The sequence below is a fragment of the Typopeltis vanoorti genome, chromosome 11 (assembly GCF_054136105.1).
Source record: "Typopeltis vanoorti isolate ZY-2024b chromosome 11, IOZ_Tvanoo_1.0, whole genome shotgun sequence".
NCBI classification, from domain to species: domain Eukaryota; kingdom Metazoa; phylum Arthropoda; class Arachnida; order Uropygi; family Thelyphonidae; genus Typopeltis; species Typopeltis vanoorti.
In genome coordinates this window covers 97,515,737-97,541,304 of record NC_143559.1, presented here as the reverse complement: position 1 = coordinate 97,541,304, position 25,568 = coordinate 97,515,737, and the positions used below count along the sequence as shown (strand labels likewise).

Here is a 25,568-nt window from a genome sequence, read left to right as displayed (position 1 = left end):
GGTTCACTTAAAACTTTGATATTCCAGGTCTACCTACTCACTGATGAGACCTCAATAAAGGTCGAAACCGGTCTGGGTAGTGACCTCTCCTCATAATGTAAAACAGTGATACATCTCCTAGGAGTTGCATTTTACATTATGAGAGAATATTAAGGACGGTGACGGATCTTGCTCCACCTTTGCTCCGAGTTGCCCTGGTGTTGTACTTCCCAAGTGATTACTTACACTTGGGCTCGCCGATAGTTTTTTTCGGCATGAAACTGTAAGATTTCGATCCGAGTTTCGTACCCGGCTGTAGAATAATACGGGATTTACCATCCCCCTTATACTTAAATGTATGTAATGTTGTATCATACGTAATCAAAACTATGTAATGTATGTATCATATGTAATAAATTACTATTATATTATTATTATTATTACGTGACACCTCCAAAGAATCCAAAGACTCATCGAGGGAGGGCACCTACTCTACAACTTTCCGTATGCACCACTTAATCCACCAATTACAGCAAACCGCATCATCTACACCACGATTTCCCAAACTGTGTTCTTCCGCGGAAGGTGAATAGGTGTTCCGCGAGAAGTTCTCCTGGAATTTGTCATTTTAGTTTTCTAAGCATTTTTCATGAATAAATATTTCATAGTAGAAATATTCCGAGGAGAATAATATTCGTGAATATGTCGAAAAGCTCACACCCAGAACGCCTAATAACATCTGTGTAGCAAATGTCAGTGAGCAAGCGGCATATTTTTAAACGTGGAAGTATTCATGAATTATCGTTAATTTTCACACATCGAAGTCTTTCAACAATCGGGAAAGAGAATACCGCTGCTTATGATCGATCATAAAAATTGCCTGCAAGCCGATTACAACAATGGGCGGCGTATCCTCTGTTCTCAAAACTGAACGAAATAACATCTGTGTTGCAAATATCAGTGACCAATCAGCAAGGAAGTATAAAGAAAATTTTTCCAATGAAATTGAAGATCAAGTCTGCATCCGGTTCTCAAATCTAGTAATACTGAATACTTTCTTCGCAATTTCTTATTGTAGGGTGAAAGTTTCGAAACCGTAGTGCCGTGATTTTTTTGAAAGTAATAAGCCTGCAGATTTAAATTTTAAAATGAATAACAGACAAGGGACTTTGTTTAATTTTGGTATTAAGAAATCTCTTATTGAAGGTGTTTGTGACGCAACAGATAGTGAGACATCCACCACCAGCCCATAAAGCGATCTCCAGGATGTACAAAAGGAGGGGAAAACTACCAGCACTCAGGAGAAAAAGTCTGCATTCACTCGTAAGTGCTTATAATAATATAATCAATTTTTGATGATCGGAATGGGATATGTCAATGAAAATCAGCACAAATTAATTTAATGATGTTTATGTTTAATTGATGTTTATTTAATTAATTATTAATTAATGATCAATTATTAATTAATAATAAAATTAGCTAAATTAACAATTAATTATTAATTAATACATTACGAAATAATCAAGGTGTTCCGTGAAAATTTCAGGATTTGTGAAGTGTTCCGTCGTAGGAAAAGTTTGGGAAATACCGATCTATACCAACACCATCTACTGTCCTCAACCACCACTAGTATTTTTTTTTTGTCTGTAAATTTCGTGTGTTCTCAAGGCCGATTTATCTGTTCTAGCAATAATTAGTTTAATAAAAGCCGAGTTCATTTACATTTACAGACCTTTTAATGTAATCCCTAAAGCCGAGAGAGGTTTAGTGCTGTTATTAATAAATTCACAAATCAGAAAATTAAAGAACAGCTTGAGAAATCAATTATAAATTTGTCAGTTTATAAACGATTTTAACCACTGTCTCAAATTGTTCATTTTTCTGTCTTACACCGAGATATTTAACTTGAAAACAATATTAAAAAATTGGATGAAAGTAGTATCTGTTTACTTTTGTCAATACTTAGTTTTCCAGCAATTCATGAAGAGGATCCACAAGATCAAAAACTGTCTTCTGAGTAGTGAAAAAATCCCTAAAATGTACTGTAATAGGAACCATGCAGGTTGCCATGACTTCTAAGTCTGCTATAGCTATCACACGCACTAGAAACTTTCAATTCGCTCTTAATGCAAATTTTATTGTAGAAAAAAAAAGTTTAATGATGGATTATATTCTGCTAATGATTGAAATATTTATCTGAGTCCATAATTCGTTGTCGACCAACAGTGGCGGCTCATTGCTTGAAATCGTGGGGGTGCTTGCAACTTTCGAAATATACATACACTCTGTAAGTACAGTGTATACGTGTTTGGATAAAATATCAAAATTATGGTAAAAATTAAACATTAAAAAACACTTTGTTATCGATAAAATTATACAGTTTGGTATAATTCAAATTTATTTAAAAATAAAATCCATTCCTTTAATTGTAATTAAAGGAATGGATTTACAATTTTTGGACATTATAATTAAATCCTTTAATTGTAATGTCCAAATATTTAAGGAGACGGAGTAAACACGATAAGCACTACGAACACTCACTACTGGCGCAAACTGCATATAAACAACAGTGGAACTGCGCGACGGACAGTGCCGCATTACGCTAATAGCTCGTATCTCACTATGACGTGCATATTCTTGCGCGCGTAGCAATATGACACTGTGGAAAACACAGTGCTGCTAGCGTCCTTCGCCCTCCTAAGTGCTACAAGATGGATTTTTATTCTTTTTTATACAAAATAAGAGAATTGTATAGGATTATTGATGATAAAATTAAATATTGCAAGCAAATATAAATATATTTATATAGAGAGAAAAATTGGGGGTGCTGCAGTTCCGCAGTGCCTATGCACGAGACGCCCCTGTCGACCAAGTACCCGAGGTGCAGTCAGTCGGCAGTGATGTTTCATTTTAAATCATCTATTTAAAGCAGTCCGCGCGGTTAGCCTAGTGGCTTTGCGCTTCGCAACCATATGTCAACCATATGTCAACCATATGGGAAGGCGTGTCCTAGGTTCGATTCCCGTCGCCGACGCGAGTAGCTTAAGGACCTTCCTCAGCCATAGCCGGTCTTGGGCGTGGACAGCAGGGTTTTTTTTCAGTTTTCCTGGAGGTTTTTCCTCCCGCTTCGCAACCATATGTCTGGGGAAGGAGTGTCCTAGGTTCGAGGTCCCGCAAAGCAGACAAACCGGCCCCGTGAACACACCCCTCGACAGACATGGGATACCACCGGGAGTAAAGAGCAACCAACCTATGCCGCGGGAATATTGGTTAAGGAAGCTTACGCGGTTAAAATGTGTAGGCCTGCGCGAAAGCGTAACATACGATGACGACTTAAAAGAATAGAAAAAAAAAGCTTCTTCAGGTAGATTGTACCATTGTACCACGTGGCACCATTCGATCCTAAATTTCGGGAAATGAAACTGTTAATAAGCGTTACCTGAAACGCGGTATTAGTCTCCAATTCCTAAGATTCTATTTATCATGGGGATGCCTGTAATAGTTTATGCAATTAGAGCAATATATATAAATCCGTGGCGCGAGAATACAGCTCTCTCTCTCTCTCTCTCTCTCTCTCTCTGTGTGTGTGTGTGTGTGTGTGTGTGTGTGTGTGTGTGTGTGTGTGTGTGTGTGTGTGTGTGTGTGTGTGTGTGTGTGTGTGTGTGTGTGTGTGTGTGTGTGTGTGTGTGTGTGTGTGTGTGTGTGTGTGTGTGTGTTAGAAAAATATGACTGAATATGCTTCAGAAGAATGCAGTATAGTGTGCATACTACTTTTATGGGATTTACCAATGTAATTTATTCAATTTTTCATTGAAATATAATGTACTTATATTGTACTTCAAAAAGTAGACATTTCAAATAGTTTAAAATATTTTCCAAAATTCTAAATAAAAAAAAAAAAAAAAACGTATCCAAAAATATACCTTTAAACTTATCATAACATTCCAGTGATATCAGGACAGCAACAACAACCTCTCAGATGCTAATTTAAAATGAAAAACAGGTAATGTTTCCCAACTTCTTTACACTATATAGTAACAGTTCATTATTATTTCTTTCTTTCTTTCATTAAAATGCAATGCAACACAAGAATACAGAAATTAACGGAATTGGCCCATCCATATAATTTTCTTATGAATTTTGAATTCTGAAGCCGGCCTGGTTGACCGAGTGGTTATGTATCCGCTCCACAGCCAATCGGCTGTGGGTTCGTATCCCGCCGTGGGCATGGATGTTTGTGATTGTCTGTGGAAATGTTAGTGGTGGGCGGTAGATGGCGTTGGTGTAGTTGGTGGAGACAAGAGAACTGTAGAGTAGATGAGCCTTCCCTCGATGAGTCTTTGGACTCCCTGGAGGTGTCGTGTAATAATAATTTCATGCTTTGTATTTTTATTTTACTAATTGTATAGATATGCGATATGTCTATCCATAGTCCCTTCTAAAATAATATGGAAACTAATTTCATTTCAGTTGAGATTTCAGATTTGTTTTACACAAACAAATTTCAGCCGTACATGTGACATGTACCGCTGAATTTTTTTTTCTGTAAAAAAAAAAGTTAAACTGAAATGCACGAAATTAATTTCTATATTTTTTGTGACTTCAGGCTGCTAATACACGTAGACACAAAGAATGTAAAATATAACTTTATTTAATAAATACTTCGATCTGAGATTAACAGATTATCCTCACGGTCAAGCCAATCTAAACAAGGTAGAAAGATAACAATGGATTTTTTAAAAGGTACGAGCCGCGTGCTAGCATAATGAGGCATATAACATACAACGAGCTGTCGACAAACAAACAAAACTGTTCACGACTGATATAAATGAGACTTTCCCAGATTTTTGACAAGTAAAGGCAGTTCTTTACAGTGGTCTTCTGTTGTGTTTCTAAAGTCCTTTTCTACTTCCATTAGTTAATTATTCACATTCGGAGCTATTGGACGCAGTAACTCCCATATCACATATGGTACCTCATAGTTCAGTGGCCAGTACATGCACTTCTTCTACTATACAGCACTCGTAGAGATATAACTTATTATTAAATGTTTGCTCTCCATTCTCTTTCTGAGATCTTGTCCCGCTTCAAGGGATTGAGCTTCACATTTTGGAAACGTAAAAGTATTATTATTATTATTTGACACCTCCAGCGAGTCCAAAGACTCATCGAAGAAGAATGTGCCAACACCATCGAACGATTGACTCCTTTCTAACTACTAACCGCGCTCAAACCTGCTTAACCTTTTGCGAGCCATTAGTAGCAGAGGCTCTACCAATCGACCAACCTTATGTGGTGTATTGTTGTGTTTCCCTTTAATCTCCTACTAGGTAGCTGACCTTGTTCGCCACTCTCTCTGTGTTCATGAGGTGTGTGTGTGTGTGTGTGTGTGTGTGTGTGTGTGTGTGTGTGTGTGTGTGTGTGTGTGTGTGTGTGTGTGTGTGTGTGCTGATTGATAGAGCTTTCACAATTACACACACACACACACACGACCACACTCTAGAACCTGTCTCTGAGACAGGTTGCTCTAGGTATGCGATAATCTTTCATGGCTGTGAGGCATCTCATGTCTATAGTGTGTTGTAGCTCTGTAGTTTTAAGATCAGTCATACACATACTGGCCATCAAATTAGAAATTTTTATTTAACGCCGTATTGGACTTCCTTTAGGGACTGCCAATACCGATCTTCTTCATTTCCTTGCACATAGTTTGGTGAGATATGGGTCGAGAACAGCCTTCATTAAATACTTCGGTCAATTGCTGCGCACAAGAAATTCTGTTTGCCTGTACAAGCCTTCTCAAATGACTGATCTCATTCCTGACAGACTGTCTTAGGACCTCAGTCACGCCTCTTAGACAAGCAATGTGCGTTATTTTTCGACTGATTAAACACTCGAGTATGTCACCCTTTGAGAAACTAGTCAGGTCTGCTGTTTTCAAAATCGTGTCTCCAGCGAAATGGGCACCCACAATAAGCCCTTTATCGAACTCCGAAAGTTCATTCGATTATTCCCATTGTGGTGAACACTATTGATGATTACCGACTACTATCATTCTTAAATAGTTGCTTACAACACATGGTGACGCACGTGACTGTCCAAGTATTTTGCATGTACGCTACTTAAGTGACGTTTAGGTGTATCTGTTTCTAATTTAGTGGCCAATATGTCATTCTTTGCACCACCACCACCACCAATCTTGTGCAATGGTTATCATATCGTACATTCTTTCCACTCTTTATATTGAATCCTCCCTGCACTAACTCCAATTATAGAGCTGGTGAAAGGAGCAGCCAGTCCAGCTGAATACCCTTGTAGATCTTAAGCAGATGTATCCCTATTACTACAGAAAGCATTATTGCATAATTGTTTAATATGATTAAATAAGTGTGTCAACTTTAATATGCTTGGACTTTTTTCTCTTCTCTAATAAAGTATTAGTCATTGATCCCTATATATTGGATTCTTAAAGCACCATAGAAAAGACTCTTCTGCACTCTTCTAAATTCACAGACAACTGCAGTGTTAGCATTGATTATAATGCAGTGTCTTATAATTTTGGCAAGTACCATGATAAATAATTTTCTTAGTATTGATTGGTATCATATCGGAAGAGTTTTGCAAAGAATGATGTGAAGATACTTGTAAAAAGAAATGGTAGATGTTATTCTGTGTAGATGGAGAATTAAGCAGCGGACATGGTGGATTGTGTGAAGTACCCTTTCACAACAAGTCCTGGACTCATTGGAGATGTTATGCAATAATGATAATACTATTTTATACACTAACCTTTATCTGGTCTCTTTCGACTAAAGGTGAGTTAGCCAGTCTCATACAGAGGTAGAGGGTTTTTCACCCAGAAACTCGGGTTTTTCGTCCCCCAGAACAGGCAAACCAGCCCCGGGAACACGCATGGATTACAGTCGTGAATACGTTCCAGCCATATGCCGGTCCCGAGCCTGGATAAACCGGGGGGGGGGAGAAAGGGGAGCAATGGTGAACTACCCTGTAAAAATCTCACCAGGAATGCTTTGTGGGCAATGCTTACAAAGTCACCTACGGTCGGAAACGACTGAAAGGGAAAACAAGGCAACAAGTTGCTCAGACATGACCTTCTCTTGGTAAATCCATGCTGTTCATTGCAAAGTCAACCTAACCAACTTTTCTAAAATCTTCACCACCAATCCTGAGGTACTGATATGTCAATAATTATACACATCATCCCTTGCACCACCACCACCCTTGTGCAACGGTTATCATACATATTTTCCGCTCTTGTGGAATATTTCCTGCACTGACTCAAATTACAGAGCCAGTGAAAGGAGTATCCAGTTCAGCTGAACACCCTTGTAGCATTCGTGATGATATCTGATCAGCCCCCATTTCTGAATTCATATTCAGTTTATGTGATGGTTATAGTACCTTCTCTCCTACACCTGAGTTCCCTTACTCTGAAGAAGAGGTATTGTTGAGCTTAGTGTTGAATACACTAAGTATTCAACAGGTTGATAGCCCTTAGAAAAATATGCACTCATTAGATAAACAATCTCTTCTGCATCTGCCATGCTACCTGCATTGTATACCTTAAAAGTGATGAGATAATATTGCACCTTCAGAAATTTCTTTTTATGTACATTTTTGCTATTGATTGTACTATTTTTTTTTTTTACCTGGGATTTGTTGGTCATTCCTGAACCAGAAATGTAGTGCTCTCCTCTGATTTTAATAGAGTAGACTTTGTCCCGAAATATATCACAGTTATAGCAATAATTGTTTTTATCGTATTGGTAATGTCTTCGAATCATGTGGCTGTATTTTTAATTTTTAAAATCTGCATTCCTATTAAGATTTTATATTTCTGTAATTACTTTTGTAATCTAGTGTGTGTACTAGATTATAAAAATACTTGAATCGTATATTCCACTGGGAAGCTGCAGAAGTACTGAATGAAGGTGCTCATGTGTGTTAAAAGATCTGTTGTTAGCCTAATGTTATCTATTCCTAGACTGGTTTTGGGATTTAGTTGAAAAAGAGCACACCTGCTCTGAATTTGTGTGGGTCGAGTCTGGAATTGTGTGCGATTCCAGTTTTTTGTGTGGAATACATACAAATATATATAAGTAATATTAGGATCTGGACTTGCTTTCCATTAATCGTGTCAAATAAATGCACAGAATTGAGACGATAATGACAGACGCTGCCTAACGATTTCCCAAATAGTCAAAAGGAATCAGAGGATTTATTTCATTCATCATATATAAATAATGGATAACTTTTTCGATAGTATGAACGCTGCCAAATGGATATTGACAGTCACTTAAGAAAATATATACATTTTTAAATGATAAAACTGAAATATTTTGGAAATCGATACACAGCGATCTCCATCTTTCACCATCGTCGAGGTCAATCTTACCTAAATCCTAACTAGTATTTGTACCTATCCGTGCATGCATGTTCTTTTCTTCAGTCAGTTTTGTTGAGTTGCATGATCTCTTCATCTGTAATAAAAATATAAGCAGCTTTGTTTTCAGTACAATAGTATGATACTGTTATTTTGTTTTGCCATAGAGTAAAATTTTTGATTTTTTGACTACTTAAATGTTGCTGTAAAGTTTTCAATAACCAGATCGTAGAAATACTCCATCAGAAAATAATAAACAATTTGAATAATTATTGAAATATATATTTTAATGTATCCCGTGAAAGAATTATGCAGTGAACAAGTGGAGAAAGATGATTCAAAATAATGACGATTATCATCATGAAAATATGGTTACTTTATGAAACAAAACTTTCTGTCAACTGATTACCCCTTTAATCACTAGGACGAAGCATGCATATACAATGATATGGTTGCTGTTGAACCACATCGCCTAAATACTACTTCAACTATTTTATTCTCGTGACAACGTGCAAAAGCAGTTTCCATGTATTCCTAACTTGGTGTGTGTATGTATGTGTATATATATATATATATATATATACATAGATATAGACGTTAAACTAAGCTAAACACCGTTATAATTTATCCCCAATAAACGTTAAAGCTTTTTTCAATGTGGTTATATATATTGCATGGATCATAGAAATTGATTATTCTGTTGCTTCAATTTTAGTTGTCTGGTATCATTTTACTAGTCAGCCTGAAGCATTTTCACTATGGACTGATATATTTAGTTCTTTTCTTTTTTTTTTAAATATAAAATTTGTATAATGAATTTCTTCAATTTATTAAGAATTTGTCTTCATGAGTTTATAATTCTAAAATAACTATAATCCTTCGTTTCTTCAACTATAATCCTATGGTCACGTTCAGTGAGTGTGGTGGGTCGTCTACTGCAGGTAGCACTTGACTCCCATCTCCGCATGGTATCACTGATTGTTGACCCGGGATGGCCCTATTTGTCAACAATTTGCCAAACAAAATAGGGCAACCTACTGCAACACCTCTTTCAAACTAAATCACCTTCTCGCAGCCATGTCACCCAGACACAGTTTCACTGACTTGGGAACATCATATTTCGATTTTTACTGGCTAGAAACTGCGACTTTCATATGGCATGCAATTTGGATGTCCACTGACTTTTTTTCCAAGCAGTGTAGATGGATATTTTATTTTATTATTCACAGCTCACAAACACTCAAATTTTAAACAGCGTTCATTGACAAAAAAATATCCTAACGAATTTGTTCATTTTATATAAACAAAACATCTGCCCATAGAAACTGGCAATTCATTTCACATATTACCAGTAATACGAGTACACCCTGCTGTCCATTATACATGAAAACTGGACTCAAAATAAATGAAATGTACAGATAACATGCACAATTCAGATTCGATATGAAGTTTTAAAATAATTTCCCCTTTATCTACTCTGTAATATATATATATAATGATAACCCTTCCCTTTTTTTGTAAGGTTTTTTGTCAAGTTATTTGAAACTCAGCGCTACCCTGAGTGTTGAGTCATCAGAATTCAAGAACAGGCCTACCAGTCCAGAACTCGAAGATGGGGGGGGGGCGTATGCGCCAGGGGTGGAACCCCCCTTTCGAGTCATCAGAATTCAAGAACAGGCCTACCAGTCCAGAACTCGAAGATGGGGGGGGGGCGTATGCGCCAGGGGTGGAACCCCCTTTCGAGTCATCAGAATTCAAGAACCGGCCTACCAGTCCGGAACTGGGCGCCTTATGCGGCGGGGGGGGGGGGGGGGGAGCACCCCCTTTCGCGTCATCAGAATTCAATGGGAACTGGCCTACCAGTCCAGAACTCAGAGGGTTGAGCGCCGTAGGTGTCAGAGCACCCTAGTCAACCAATAAACCCATTAAAAATGATTTCCTTTAAAAAATCTTTGTTTCAATATATATCAGAAAAAAATGCTTTTTGCATTTGCAACATACATATTTTCAATGTTACTGTGGATTGTATCATACATATCCACATTTAGCATGGGATTTTGGACAATGCTTTCATAAAAGAAATACATAGTGATAACATCAAGGTGAATGCTGTTTAGAAACAGATGCTCCATGAGAAAGTACTGTATCCTTCCACAAAAGGTTGTTAAGCCCATAGTGCATTAGTATTAGTACCATGGTTAAACCAAAATCTGGGACATGCTGCTCTAGGAACTGTTGAAGCCACTTCAGGCTTCCAATAGAGTAATGATCCCTTATTGGGAAATAAAGCTCATCTGCCACTTAAAGACATTCACAAAACATCCATACCCAATGGGATTAGAGAATAGATATGCTAACAACTAGCAAAAACATTGAATCAGTAAATGTATATGACTGCCAGTTAAACATTTTCATAGGTGAATGGACAGATCAAGAGCAGTTGCCAATGAAGAACCCAAAATGGAAAAAAGCTAAGCATCATAACAGAAAATAGATTAATGAAAGCTTAGCAAATGAGCCTATTAACTAGATGAACAGCGAGGTATATCTGTGCTTAATTCATCAGTATCAACAAATGTAGCACAGAGATATTTTTGGATTAACATGAAATATTAACAAATGGTTGTCTTCCTACAGTATTTTATTTTTTCCAGAGAACATGATTTGCACTTGATAAGTCTTTTTGAAATCAAGTTTATACATTTAAAAAAAAAAAATTAAATCTTGTAAAGTATGAAGTGCTTTTCTCACTGAGAAAATCCCATCCTATAGGAATCAGCAACTAAAGCTCGATGGGTCTACCGAATGTTAGTTTTTGCACAGGCAATCCATTCTACACTCTCTTTGATACACACACATTCAAACACCCACCAAAAAGGCTCCCAAATTATTCTGAAATATATCTTTTTTTTGCATAGGTTCAGGAAAACTATTTTTGCACATCCATGATGAAGTAAATTATGAATTCTCGGGAGTACTGTTACACCATGATAAATTAGAAAGATTATTTTGGTTCTCTACTTTTTGTCCCCTTGCAAGATGTCAATGTTATAAAGGTAAGAATTAAAATTTGATTTCCTGCTGTTTATATTAATCATTTGTTTATTCTATATTCAAGACAAAGGTGATTCCATCCCCATTCAGAAAATTACTAAAAATCTAATGCCAAAACAGATCTGGTACCCTGTTTTATTAGTCATTGTGGTACAAAACATTTCAAGTGACAATAGAAAAGTACAAAACAATTTAGCATAAAAACATATGCCATATACAAAGTTACAAGAGAAAATAAAATGCATTTTTAATGTTCTATATACACAAACTGTTACTTCAGTTTAATTGATAACAGGTGAGCATTTTATATGATGTTTGCTATATTTGTCTGCTTCATAGATTTCTGCATGAGAGAAGCAGCAATACAAACAGGACTAGACATAAGAATCTAAATTTACTTTAGATTATATCAATGAAAGGGTGGCATTATCTGAAAATGTTCATATAAGTACAAAAAATGGAAACATTAAGAGACTGCTTAAGTTCCACAATAGTTCTGCATATATACAGATATGAAGTAAAAAATCATAAACAGCTAGTCTTCTGATAGGGTTCATAATGTAAAAGTGGGTACTAAAAATAATCTTTAGAAGTAATCAGCTGCCTGTTTGGGAAGATGAATTACACATTTGTTTGTCAATATCCATGAAAAACAGTTGCTAGTCCATTCATAAGAGTAAGAAAAATGCAATAATATTTTAAGTATCATATTCTGGATAAATGAACATTTTAATACACAAATCATATGTAGTGAAAATAAATAGTTAATTCTCAATACGGTAATCATTTAGGGACCAAAGAAGTCGTTATACAGTAAGCTACCATTATCCAATCTTCAAAAGAATTAACTGACCCTTGTATTTCAGACTTCTAGTGTAGCACTATTTCATTGTGCCTCCACTTATCCAGTCCTTCAATTATCAGAAAGGCCAATCACCTTCCCACTGTGATCAGATAAACTGTAGTAGTTTTTTTTTTTTTTTTTATCCAGTAAATTTCCTGTGGCTGAGAATTCAGTAGTTTGTAATATTAAGATATGATTCTAGACATTTATAGCTAAGACAATAAGCATGAATTTAAATGTAAAGACTTCTTTGTAACTAAATAATGAAATCCCTATTTTGTTAGGGGATAAACTTTTTTTGACCTCTACTATACCATAATAGTGATTTTATTGCTAATTTATATATTAAATATTAAATATTATTAAAGCATGTGATGTTAATGATATCATGAAAACCTTTCCAACTGACTACAGGACTTTGTAATGTGCATGCTGAAAATACACAAAAGATTTACATTTTCTAGAATGTTATTCACAGCAATTAAATTTATTTTTTCCATTAACTATTAAGTAAAATGATATACTTTTATATAAAAACTTAACAAAGTTAGTACACTTAACTTTGATAAGTGCCAATCTGATATTAAGGATCTATAAATAAAACAAGACTATCCTATAGTTAAATTTTAAATATAGAACAAAAAGAATGCGATATGAAGTCTTTCATATAACTAAAAAATTAAGGAATGCAAATTTTACCATGATTATATTAAAATTTAAAAGATCTGGTAATTCCTAATTTACCCTAAGCAGCAACAACAACAAGGTTCCCTTTTAATTTTTACTATTTTTTGCCATATTTATATAAAATGTAATAATATATCCTGAGATTACTTAACATTAGATTAAAAAAATTGCATCAATTGGTTATTTAAGATTTAAATGTAACCTTTCATGTAGTACTATCATAAGATCCTGTACACCCCTCACGGTATATATATATCAGGAATTTGAAGATGATTATTCAAGAAATTCAGTAATTTGTAATAGTAAGATCTGATTCCAGATATATTTAAAACATCCCATCTTCTACTGAAAATGCTTCAAAAAGATATGCTTATATAAATATTCTTTCCTTTTACCATGATTAGAAATCTTGAGCTTTCAGTTTTATGAAATTGTAAAAAATGCCCCTCCCCCCATATATTTTTAACTATTACTTGGCCTAGTTAGGTTAATTTTCCTGTAATCCAAGTGCAAGCAACTACTTAATTTCTGTAGTGCTTTTGCAGGAATTTTTCTGACATTAATTTCTCTCAGGCTATGAGAGATATACCAACAGACAAAGTATTTTTGAAGAAACAATTGTTGCAGCACCCTTTCTATTTGTAAACAGATAAGCTAACTGCATTTCATAATTGGAATAACTCAAAAGTGAGAAAGCTCAGTGGTCCAAAAGTGTTGCTACCCTTACATTTTTCTTTTAAGTAAATATATTGTTAATGAGAGGTGCAGATAGTAACAAATTCTTCCCTGCTCAAGATATATAACATATAAGCTCTTATAATGTGGAAAAAGCTTGTTTCTCCAGCCTATAGGATGTGGATTAAGAAAAGTCACAAAAGGAGTTTTCTGCAAGATTTAACAAAGACTATTATATTAAGCTGTTCATGACCAAATCAATTCTGGATAAGAGTGAATTGCTGTTAACATATACAATAATGACAGCACATTAGTGCTCAGATTCTCCCAAAATGTCAAATATGGAAATTATCTTAGAACCTGATATTCTAGAAACCACATGTAATCTTCAACCTAAATCCTCAAGGCCTAAAGCAACATAATATGCAAAAAGAAGTGAAGCATTGTGTAGTTACATGAAGATTTTGTAATGCAAAACATATTTTATCAGGGTATGCATAATTTATTAATGTACCCATAACAGGACTGTATTTCAGGGGTCAAAGTAACATGTTATCATGAAACATCAGACTATAAATAAACCAAGATATGCAGTGTCCAGTAAGTTTGAGGTCCCTGTTTCTTCAACATTTATACCTAGCCATCTTGACAGGATGGGTTTTTTCCTCCAAAAACATACTGCTAGTTCTAACAGAATAGAGCCCCCCCCCCCCCCCCCTGTCCACTAGACCATCAGGGACAGAAAATTTTGACATGGCATGTTTGGAGAAAAGTGAATAATGAGGATTAACATATTTAGAAATCCTAAATGATGGGCTTTCAGATTTCTATCCCTTTACAATAATGCACTGCAGGATATTAAAGATTGTGTATTCAAGGGAAGGCATCAGATAACAGAACAACTATGAAAGTTACATTTACACACATTGACAGTCATGGTAACATTAGTTTTGTTGTGAAAATGGTTATTATCCTGACAATCTGAATCTGTACGGAGTTCCCCCCCCCCCTCCTACCTCCAGCTGGCATAAGATAAAGGCAGTAAGTCTTGTTCCCCCCCCACACACACACATACGGTATTACCTTATTTCCATATTATGGATGAGGATAGGGAATAACAATACTTTTGGACCACCCCCTGTATGTAGTTAATAACAAACCATAAACCCAAAACTGTTTTTCCCTACGGTAATTAGTTGCCAAAAAGAGAAAAAAAAAACATAGTAATGATGGTTAAGATACTATTTAGAAAAAATAAATCCAAGTAAGATTTCACCTGACTGATATGTATGCAAAAATGCTAGTGTCTTTAGTGCGCAAAACAATTTTCATATTTGTTGACAGTAATCTGGATATATCTAGAGACAGTATTATAACCTTTCATCATTCGCTAATTTTATCTTCTTATATAGGCTAAGTTATGCTATTTATTTTTAAAAAATGTCTTAGCTAGGGAATAACTTTTGAAATGCATGGGAAGGGAGAGGGACAGTAATCTGGATATATCTAGAGACAGTATTATAACCTTTCATCATTCGCTAATTTTATCTTCTTATATAGGCTAAGTTATGCTATTTATTTTTAAAAAATGTCTTAGCTAGGGAATAACTTTTGAAATGCATGGGAAGGGAGAGGTTCTATTATTTTTATGCACCAGCTAAGTTAATAATTCATTGACATTGTAAACAATTTGTTTTTTTTTTACATATTTAGTTTTGCTAGAGCTATTAATTTTATAATTAATAAATATAATTAGATCAACTTGGTGCCAAATCCTTTTGATCTTATTTGGATCTCATTTCAAATTATATTCCTTAATATGCAAGTTTTTTCGCAGCTTGTTTAACGCAATTTGTTCACCAAGATGGTCGCTGACCTTCGATAGAGGATAGCACAATAAGAAGAAGAATATGTAAGTGCAGCAGAAGAAAGAGTTAAGAGAAAATTATCACTGTGGTTTCCTTAGAGGAACCAATCACTACTTTAATCACCAAAACATAATAAATATGATGGCATGTTTATCCCTTAATATATAAGGCATAAAGATAACATGTTTATTAAGAAATTAATAAACATGGCACAAAGAATGGCATATTTTTTTTAATTTAAAAAAGGCATGCATAAATGTAACAGATTCATTGCATCTTAACTGTATATTGCAATAAAATAATGGCAGAAGCCATTATTTGTTCAATACTAAGCAATGAAAAAAAAAAGGAAGAAATGATGCATACCAGTTACATATTCCATTAATTAAAACATATATGAAGATTTATAATAAGCTACTAGAAGAAAAATTCAACTGTGAATCCCAGAATTAATGTAATGTTACATATTAACAAATGATTTGCATTTAAAAAAAATATGAATTTAGTCAATAATATGGGATGACATTCCAAATAATTTCAACCTTTACTCCTCTCAGTGAGCAATATTAAATAACAATTTAAAGTGATAAAACAAAAGCAAATGTACATTATGTATGAACAAAAAAAAAAAAAAAAAAAAAAAATGAAATAACACTTGTACAAGAGCAATGCCATCTACTACAATGAGAACAATTAAGAAACATTATAAAACAAGTATACTCCATATTTTACATTCTTAACCTATGTACACAACGATATCCCTGCAGAATGGAAACAATCATTGGCATTTATAGTAACAGCACTGTACACTTCTAATGGTGAAACTTCGCATAAAGTACAAAAGCATCCAATACTAAGAGACTTTTCTTGTGATTATCTTCTTCCATTAATGATATTATTATCATGAAAACCTTTCCAAATGACTACAGGACTTTGAAACTTGCATGCTGAAAATACACAAAAGATTTATATTTTCCAGAATTTTATTCACAGCAATTAAATTTATTTTTTTTACATGTAAAATGCTATACCTTTCCTGACAAAAACTTATCTAAGTATATTGTTGTAACTATTAAGTGCCAATCTGATATTAAGGATCTCTTTTTCTCTCATTCAATGGTCAATTACTCAATCAGTCCACTATCTGACCAAATGGTAGGTTCTACAAATAGCCAGTCTTTATCTTGGTATTCAAAATAAAAATACTCCAAATTTTATTACATTAAATGTGTTATTAAAAGATAAAAACTTAAATGCAGTATTCAGCAAGCATATGTGAAATATTTTAATGGTAACATTCACTGTAAATAACTTAATGTTCTTATAATGTGCAAATAGATTAATTCTTGAATGTATTAGTTTAGTTTACATTTTCCTGATTAATAACACCACTTTAATTATTATTACATAGGCACCTCCATGGAGTCTGAAGACTCATTTTTGGAGACCCAGTCTATCCACACAATCTAACCTATGCGACAGACACTAATGTGGGAATAGAGGGGGATGAATTGGAGGTTCTTAGAATATTACAGAATCTCAATGTAAATACAGCTGTGGGATTAGATGAGATATCAGCTAGGGATTTGTGAGAATGTGCAGGGGAACTGGCACTATCTTTGTCTAGACTGTTTAATTTAAGTCTCAGCTCTGGTAGAGTTCCAAGGAAGTGGGGAAAGAGAGCAAAATTATTCCTTTGCATAAGGGAGGTTCTAAGACTACTGTAGCAAATTATAGACCAATCAGTATCTCAGGCATGGTGGTAAAAGTACTAGAAAATTTGATAATAAAGAGAATTCAAGAATGGATAGATAAAAATATGATACTGTATTAAGGTCAACATGGCTTTATGAAGCGTCAGTCATGCCTTAGTAATTTACTAACTTTTTATAATATAGTAACAGCTGAGTTGGATAAAGGAAATGGCTACATGATGATTTTGCAAAGGCATTTGATAAAATACCACATGGAACACTGTTACACAAATTAGAATAAACGGGGATGGATGTGACTACTGGATAGATATCAAAAAGTGGTATATGGAGGGGCAGAATCGAGACAAAAGCAGGTGACTAGTGGTGTGCCACAAGGTTCAGTGCTGGGACCATTGCTGTTTCATTTATACATAAATGATATAGGAAATGACCTGAAAGAAATATTGTTTGCTGATTATGTGAAATTAGGTAGAGTAATAGTTAATCAAAGTGATGTGGAGAACTTGCAGGAAGATTTAAATAGGCTGTCAGTATGGGCAAAAATTAATGTCGAGAAATGTAAAGTTATGCATTTTAGGATAAATAGATTAAAAGCTGTGTATCACATTGATGATACACAGAATACAAGATAAGAATACAATTTCGTCGACTAAATCTCAAATTGCCGGCCCATCCTCGTTCCATGGTCATTTCTCTAATGTGAATAATTTGGTTCAAATTTGCATTTGGGACTCTGTTCCTGTCTAATTTGTAACTTTTTTGTTGTTGTTAAAAAAAAATGCCTCATAGCCATTCCTGAACAAATGAGAATTACACTTAAATCTTTTTTATGCTTCAATAAGTGCATATATTCAATAAATCTATTTTAACCAGAAATTTTACAAAAGCAATTTCTGAGGCATAGGTCTTAATTTCTGATGATGATTCAAAAAATATATATATATACACACACATATAAATTAAAGTATTATATAATAACACTAGTATTATTAATTAATAAAGAAACACACAAAAACCACAGTGATATCTTTAATTAGTAAAAGGACAATTTCGTACTAAAATTAATAGTACATCTTCAGTGTCTGTTACAGTAATAGGAATGGAATATAAGCAAAACGTTTGGTGGATCACCTATTAAAATATAATTGTTACCACATGCTAGGAAATAATAGAAAATAACAAATTTAATCTATTAAGATAAATGGTTTTTTACATAAATCTCCCAGATCTTTGAGAGAGAGAGAGACAGTCATTTCTATTTAAATTCGGTCGGTGTAAAATAGTTTCACAACTTTCTTTAGTACGAAATATTTGTCCTTTTACTAATTAAAGATATCACTGTGGTTTTTACGTGTTTCTTTATTAATTAATTTACTATGCCACAGGCTCCTCTTAAAATCACTAGTATTATTATAAGTAATTAATTACCAATTATGAACATTGCAATGGATAAATAATGGCTGCTGGAAACATTTGAGGGTTTTTTTTCATGTGTTTACACACACACAGTCAGCCATATATATATATACAGCAAAACATGTCAGAGTAGCATTGTTTTAGTGAATAAGTAACCCACAAGTCAAACCTAGTTAATCATTCATAGTGAAAGCTAGTGCTATCCACAATTTTTAAATTGAAACTTAATTCAATTCAGTCATTCATTTCACACAAATATATACCCAAAAAGTGAATGCCATCATCTAAAAAAATGGATTTTGTGCCATTTTACGAAATGGCACAAAGGGATATACCAAATATCCAGCTTTAACTGAAATCAGTAAAAAAAGGCATGCCAATGCAAAAAAAAAAGTCACGTTACATGCAACATAAAAGCATTGAATTGGAGAAAAGTTTCCCCTTATCTTGCATAACTGGATCATGCCAAAGCTCGTGTTTGCTATAGGTACTTTAGCAAGTATATAGGTACTTCAGCATGATGCAGTCATGCAAGGTAAGGGGAACTTTCCTCAAATTCATTGCTTTTGTAATGGGGCTTTTTTTTTTTTTTTTTTTTTTTTTTTTAAAGAAGATGTTTAATTTAAGTGAACAATCAAGATGTAGCACTCCACTTTTTATATGCTACAATGAATACAAGATCAAAAATGAGCATTAAATATCTGTGGAGGTGACAATAATAATTTCAATACATTAAGTTCAGAATCAGTGGTCTTTAAAGAAAATTATCAAAACTGAGTAAAAGTTGCTTTAATTTCAGAAGTGCTCCCAATTATCAGGAACAAACAATGAAAAAATTATGACTATATGATACTTCGTTCAAAAATAAATATTCTACAGTTAGATCCAAGATTTAATCTAGCATTTTTAAAATCAGAATAAACTGATTATGTTAATTAAAAGCATTATAATCAATGAAAATCTAAATCTGATTCTGAAATCAGGAGCGAGGAAGTTGATAACATTCCTTTATCAGAGAAGTGAAACATTAATGAAGAGTAATTATATATTTTAATATATCATTGTGTCCACGTGGTTAACCTAGTGAAGTAGCAAGACCACTGATTCTGAACTTAATGTACTGAAATTATTACTGTCAACTGCACAGATATGCCTGGGAAAGGAGTGTACTGGATTCAATTTCCATCACCGACATGAGGAGCTTAAGGATCATTCTCAGACATAGCCATGTTAGCCGGTCTTGGGCATGGACAGCAGGGTTTTTCTCCCCAGTTTATCTGGGGTTTTTCCTCATGCAAGCAGACAAACCAGCCCCCCATGAATACACGCAGCTACAGTCATAGAATATACTGGGAGGCATAGGGCTACTCATCTCATCCTCAGGGCAGGCCTGTAGGCCTAACACATAAGGGAGAAGAAGAATATACCATTGTTAAAAAGAACTGATGATTCTTTTTAATAATCACACTACTGAGTGAAGTAGAAAAAAAAAAAAAATTAGCACCAACTGCCAGCATATACAGCAAAAAAAAAAAAAAAAAAAAAATTCAGAAGTCAGAAATATTTACAAAGAAACTGAAATAGACTTCTTCCAAAAAAAGCGAAAAAATTGCTTTTCCTCACCTCAATTTATAATTTCATTTTTTTTTCTATATTTAACACAACTGAAAATCAAACATCCATCAATATTTTTGATATTTTTGTGTTATTTAAGGAAATAAGAGCAATATTTTTTTTTCATTTTCATGCTTTTTTTTTTTATAATAAATGTTCTTGTAAAATTAAATGACTTATTAAAATTTAAGGAAAGTACAATATTTTTGCACGTTCAGTTACATTCTTAGTAAAGTATTATTACACCTTTTTTAAATCTTTTATAAAAAATATCAATTTCTGATGAGTATTTTTTGTTCAACTGGTAATTAGTTTACGGAATTAACAACGCAAATGAAGTATATTAATTAAAGGTAACTTTAATGAATCACTTCTATATTTCGGCAACTTCACATTGCCATCTTCAGGAACATAAAGATATGGTATGTGCACGCAGGCACTAACACAAAGCAAATGAGGAAGAAAGCAAGAAACTAATATTGTTCCTAAAGTCCTAATGGTGCCCTCTTGCGGGCTAATTTGGTAGTCTTGGCTGTTGGGCTGAAGTTCTCATAATGTAAGTCTCCCAAATTTGGGGTAGTTTCATGCACCCAAATTTGTTGAGGTTAGGAACGTTTTTTAGAGCTGCTGAAGATTCTTTGAATAATCTTTCGTATTTAAACTTGCTGCGATGAATTATTTTTGTTTTCTTCCAACGAATTTTATGGTGGGTATCTAAGGCATGGTCTGCCAGCCCAGAGCGGCTGTACTGGTGAAACCGGATGTAGTCTTTGTGTTCTGAAATCCTGATATTAGTTGTTCTGCCTGTTTGGCCAAAGTAGGACAATTTGCAGCTGCAAGGGACCTGGTATACACCAGGTAGGTCTAGGGGAAGTGGTTGGTCTTTGGTAGAGCGGATAAGGGATGCCAACTTTTTATATGGTCTGTAACAGGAAGTAAGGTCATATTTTTTGAGGATATTGGTTATTTTCTCAGAGGTGCCCTGGATGTAGGGGATGGTGATAGACTTGGTGTAATCTTTATTGTGAAGGGGGGGAGGGGGGGTTGTGGTTTACTGGTTTTAGTATTTTTTGGATTTTTTTGGGGTTATAGCCATTGGCTAAGAAAGTGTTGAGGATGTGGTTTAGTTCAGTAGTCAGGGCCTTATCATCTGAGCAGATTAATTTTGCCCTGTTATATAGTGTTTTTATAACCCCATATTGTTGTGAGGGGGGGGGGGAGGGATTGCTGGTGAATGTATCGGCCAGTATGGGTGGGTTTTCTGTAAACAGAGAAAACCAAAGATCCATCAAGCTGGCGGGTGATTAAAGTGTCTAGGAAGGGGAGGGTGTTGTTTTCCTCTTTTTCTAAGGTGAACTGGACTCTGGGGTGTTGGTTGTTTAAGTGCGTTAGGAAAGAGTGGAGTGTGTCTGAGCCATGTGGCCAAATAGCAAACACATCATCCACATAACGAAGCCAAATAGTGGGTTTTTGTGGGGCAGAGTTTAAGGCTTTCTCTTCAAATGTCTCCATAAAGAAATTGGCCAAGGGTGGGGAAAGTAGTGAACCCATGGCTGTCCCCTCTGTTTGTAGAACTTTCCTTGCCAAACGAAATAGCCTGAGTTCATTGTGAACTGAAATAGGGCTGAGATATCGGGAGGAAACTTGGCTTGGATGAGCTCAAGGATTTGCCCTGTTATATAGTGTTTTTATAACCCCATATTGTTGTGAGGGGTTATAAAAACACCTTAATGGATCTTTGGTTTTCTCTGTTTACAGAAAACCCACCCATACTGGCCGATACATTCACCAGCAATTCCCCCCCCACACACACACAACAATATGGGGTTATAAAAACACTATATAATAGGGCCAAATTAATCTGCTCAGATGACAAGGCCCTGACTACTGAACTAAACCACATCCTCAACACTTTCTTAGCCAATGGCTATAACCCCAAAAAATACTAAAACCAGTAAACCACAACCCCCCCTCCCCCCCTTCACAATAAAGATTACACCAAGTCTATCACCATCCCCTACATCCAGGGCACCTCTGAGAAAATAACCAATATCCTCAAAAAATATGACCTTACTTCCTGTTACAGACCATATAAAAAGTTGGCATCCCTTATCCGCTCTACCAAAGACCAACCACTTCCCCTAGACCTACCTGGTGTATACCAGGTCCCTTGCAGCTGCAAATTGTCCTACTTTGGCCAAACAGGCAGAACAACTAATATCAGGATTTCAGAACACAAAGACTACATCCGGTTTCACCAGTACAGCCGCTCTGGGCTGGCAGACCATGCCTTAGATACCCACCATAAAATTCGTTGGAAGAAAACAAAAATAATTCATCGCAGCAAGTTTAAATACGAAAGATTATTCAAAGAATCTTCAGCAGCTCTAAAAAAACGTTCCTAACCTCAACAAATTTGGGTGCATGAAACTACCCCAAATTTGGGAGACTTACATTATGAGAACTTCAGCCTAACAGCCAAGACTACCAAATTAGCCCGCAAGAGGGCACCATTAGGACTTTAGGAACAATATTAGTTTCTTGCTTTCTTCCTCATTTGCTTTGTGTTAGTGCCTGCGTGCACATACCATATCTTTATGTTCCTGAAGATGGCAATGTGAAGTTGCCGAAATATAGAAGTGATTCATTAAAGTTACCTTTAATTAATATACTTCATTTGCGTTGTTAATTCCGTAAACTAATTACCAGTTATGTCTAACCAACGTATAAGCCTTGCTACTAGAATTTTTTGTTCAAAACATGCATTTTGTAAAATTTAATTGAGTATGCTTTGGCCAAATTGTTTACAGTAATACTACTGGACCTTGCCAAGGCTTTTGATAGGATACCACATGACTAATCAGTAAACTGGGGCAGATGGGGATAGATATAGGGTTGGTGAGATGGATAGAAGGGTGGTTGAAGGAGAGATACCAGAGAATGGTTTATTCAGGAGTGGAGTCTAAAAGACGGCTTGTGACTAGTGGAGTGCCACAGGGATCTGTTCTTGGACCACTACTTTTCAATTTGTTCATCAATGATATAGGAAAGGATTTGAGAGGAAGTGTTCACTTGTTTGCTGATGATGCAAAGTTGGGTAGAGCAATTATGAGTGCACAGGATGTCAAAATTTTACAGGATGATTTGGATAGTTTGGAGGACTGGGCTAGGAAAAATGGATGTCAATTTAATGTGCCAAAGTGTAAGGTTATGCACTTTGGGGTGAAAAGAATAGCAGCAGTATATCGCATTGGTGGAACCGTACTCCAGGAGATTGATGAGGCCAGGGATTTGGGAGTGTTGGTGGATAGGGAGTTGAAGTTTAGGGGGCACATTGCAAAAGTGACTAAAACACTCACCAAATCACTTGGCTTCGGAAAAATACTTTAACATGCAGAGACAAACAAGTTGTTGTTCCTCTGTATCGAGCCTTGATAAGACCCCATCTGGACTACTGTGCCCAGTTATGGGCACCAGGGTTTCTTCGTGATGGGGAGGAAGTGGAGAGGATCCAGAGACGAGTGACCAAGATGATAGCAGGTGTGTGGAATGAACCTTATGAGAATAGGTTGAAGATTTGTGGGTTGCAGAAATTGGTCGATAGGCGAAGGAGGGGTGATATGATTGAGACATTCAAATTACTGAAGGGTTTCTATAGGATTGATCCAGAAGATATTTTTGAAAATATGACTGGTGGTGGGAGGACTAGGGGCCATGAATGGAAACTGGGCAAGAGCATGGTTGACAAGGGTGTTAGAGCTAGGTTTTTTACTTGGAGAGTAGTGAATGAGTGGAATAAGCTTCCAGAGTCTATTGTGGGTGCTACGACTGTGACTGAGTTCAAGGCATGGTATGATTGATACTGTGTGAATGTCGAATAGTTGTTCTTGACATGATGTTAGGGCCTCCCTCGATGAGTCTGTCGACTCCTTGGAGTTGCCCGGAACAACAATAATAATAAGTCTTCAGTATTTGTTTATTCAGCCAAATCTTGCTTTGACACATGTTTGATCCACAGTACACAATCACTATAGCACCTCTAGGGATCAGAGAAATAATTATAACACAAGGTTTACTATAGTGAATTTGGGGTAAAAAAAAAAGCAATTCTACACTCCATTCCCATGAAACAAAAGAAATATGGAAATAACACAGAGAAATTGCAAAAAAATATAAAGGAAATACCCAGAAATAGAACAAAAGAATTTGCAAGAAATAAAAGTAATCACCAGAAATTGAACAAAATAAATTGTACATTAATAACATAAGACAAGGGATTGGCAGAAACTACGTAAAGCACATAAAATGCATGAAAAGGCAAATGGTAACAATGATAAGAGACATCAGCATCAATAATTCCCCCACCCTGTACTAAGCCCATTGGAATAAGTACAGCTGCAGCCCAACATCCTTGCCTCAAAACCCACAACTCACCTCAACCCACAGAACATCAACCACCACTGCCCTTAATTTCGACCACCAAGCTATCCACCAGTGGGGTTCAGATGGCAATGGCAAATGCCCTCCAGTCATTCCAACTGCCCAACATACAATGCCCCTTATCTTTTTGCCAAAGAGACATCACAAACCTGTTATCTAAATTAGACACAAAAAAGTCTCCTGGCTCTGACGGCATTCCTCCAATTATCCTGAAGGTCTGTACATTGGAACTGACTCCTATCCTATGTCACGTGTACACACTCTCTTACTCCACTGGTGTGTGTGTGTGTGTGTGTGTGTGTGTGTGTGTGTGTGTGTGTGTGTGTGTGTGTGTGTGTATCCAAAACCTGGAAACTGGCCTATAATCAACCCATTCCCAAAAAGGGCGACAAATCACTACCATCTAACTACTGCCCTATCTCTCTCACTTCAGTCCTATCTAAAGTAATGGAGAAAATCATCAACTCTAAACTCCTAATCTACCTTGAAGGTATGCGGCTATTAAGCTACCACCAGTACGGATTTCATCAAAGTCGTTCAACAGGAGATCTACTCTCATACACCACCCATCACTGGATAAACGCCATGGAAACAAATCACTACCATCGAACGCCATGGAACAAATCACTACCATCTAACTACTGCCCTATCTCTCTCACTTCAGTCCTATCTAAAGTAATGGAGAAAATCATCAACTCTAAACTCCTAATCTACCTTGAAAGTATGCGGCTATTAAGCGACCACCAGTACGGATTTCATCAAAGTCGTTCAACAGGAGATCTACCCTCATACACCACCCATCACTGGACAAACGCCATGGAGAAATTCGGTGAATCTCAAGTAGTTGCACTTGATATCTCCAAAACCTTTGA

The 25,568-nt window shown here is 35.6% G+C and overlaps 1 protein-coding gene across 1 annotated transcript in view; it reads right to left on the bottom strand.

Moving 5' to 3' along the window:
* Positions 1-11,558: 11,558 nt before the first annotated feature.
* The window catches only part of a (arc), a 123,690-nt gene continuing 109,680 nt past the window's right edge, over positions 11,559-25,568 (bottom strand). The window contains exon 7 of the mRNA XM_090400530.1: positions 11,559-16,458. Within this exon, the coding sequence (XP_090256656.1) occupies positions 16,413-16,458 (46 nt within the window). The 3' untranslated portion in view covers positions 11,559-16,412. The remainder of the gene's footprint in view (positions 16,459-25,568) is intronic.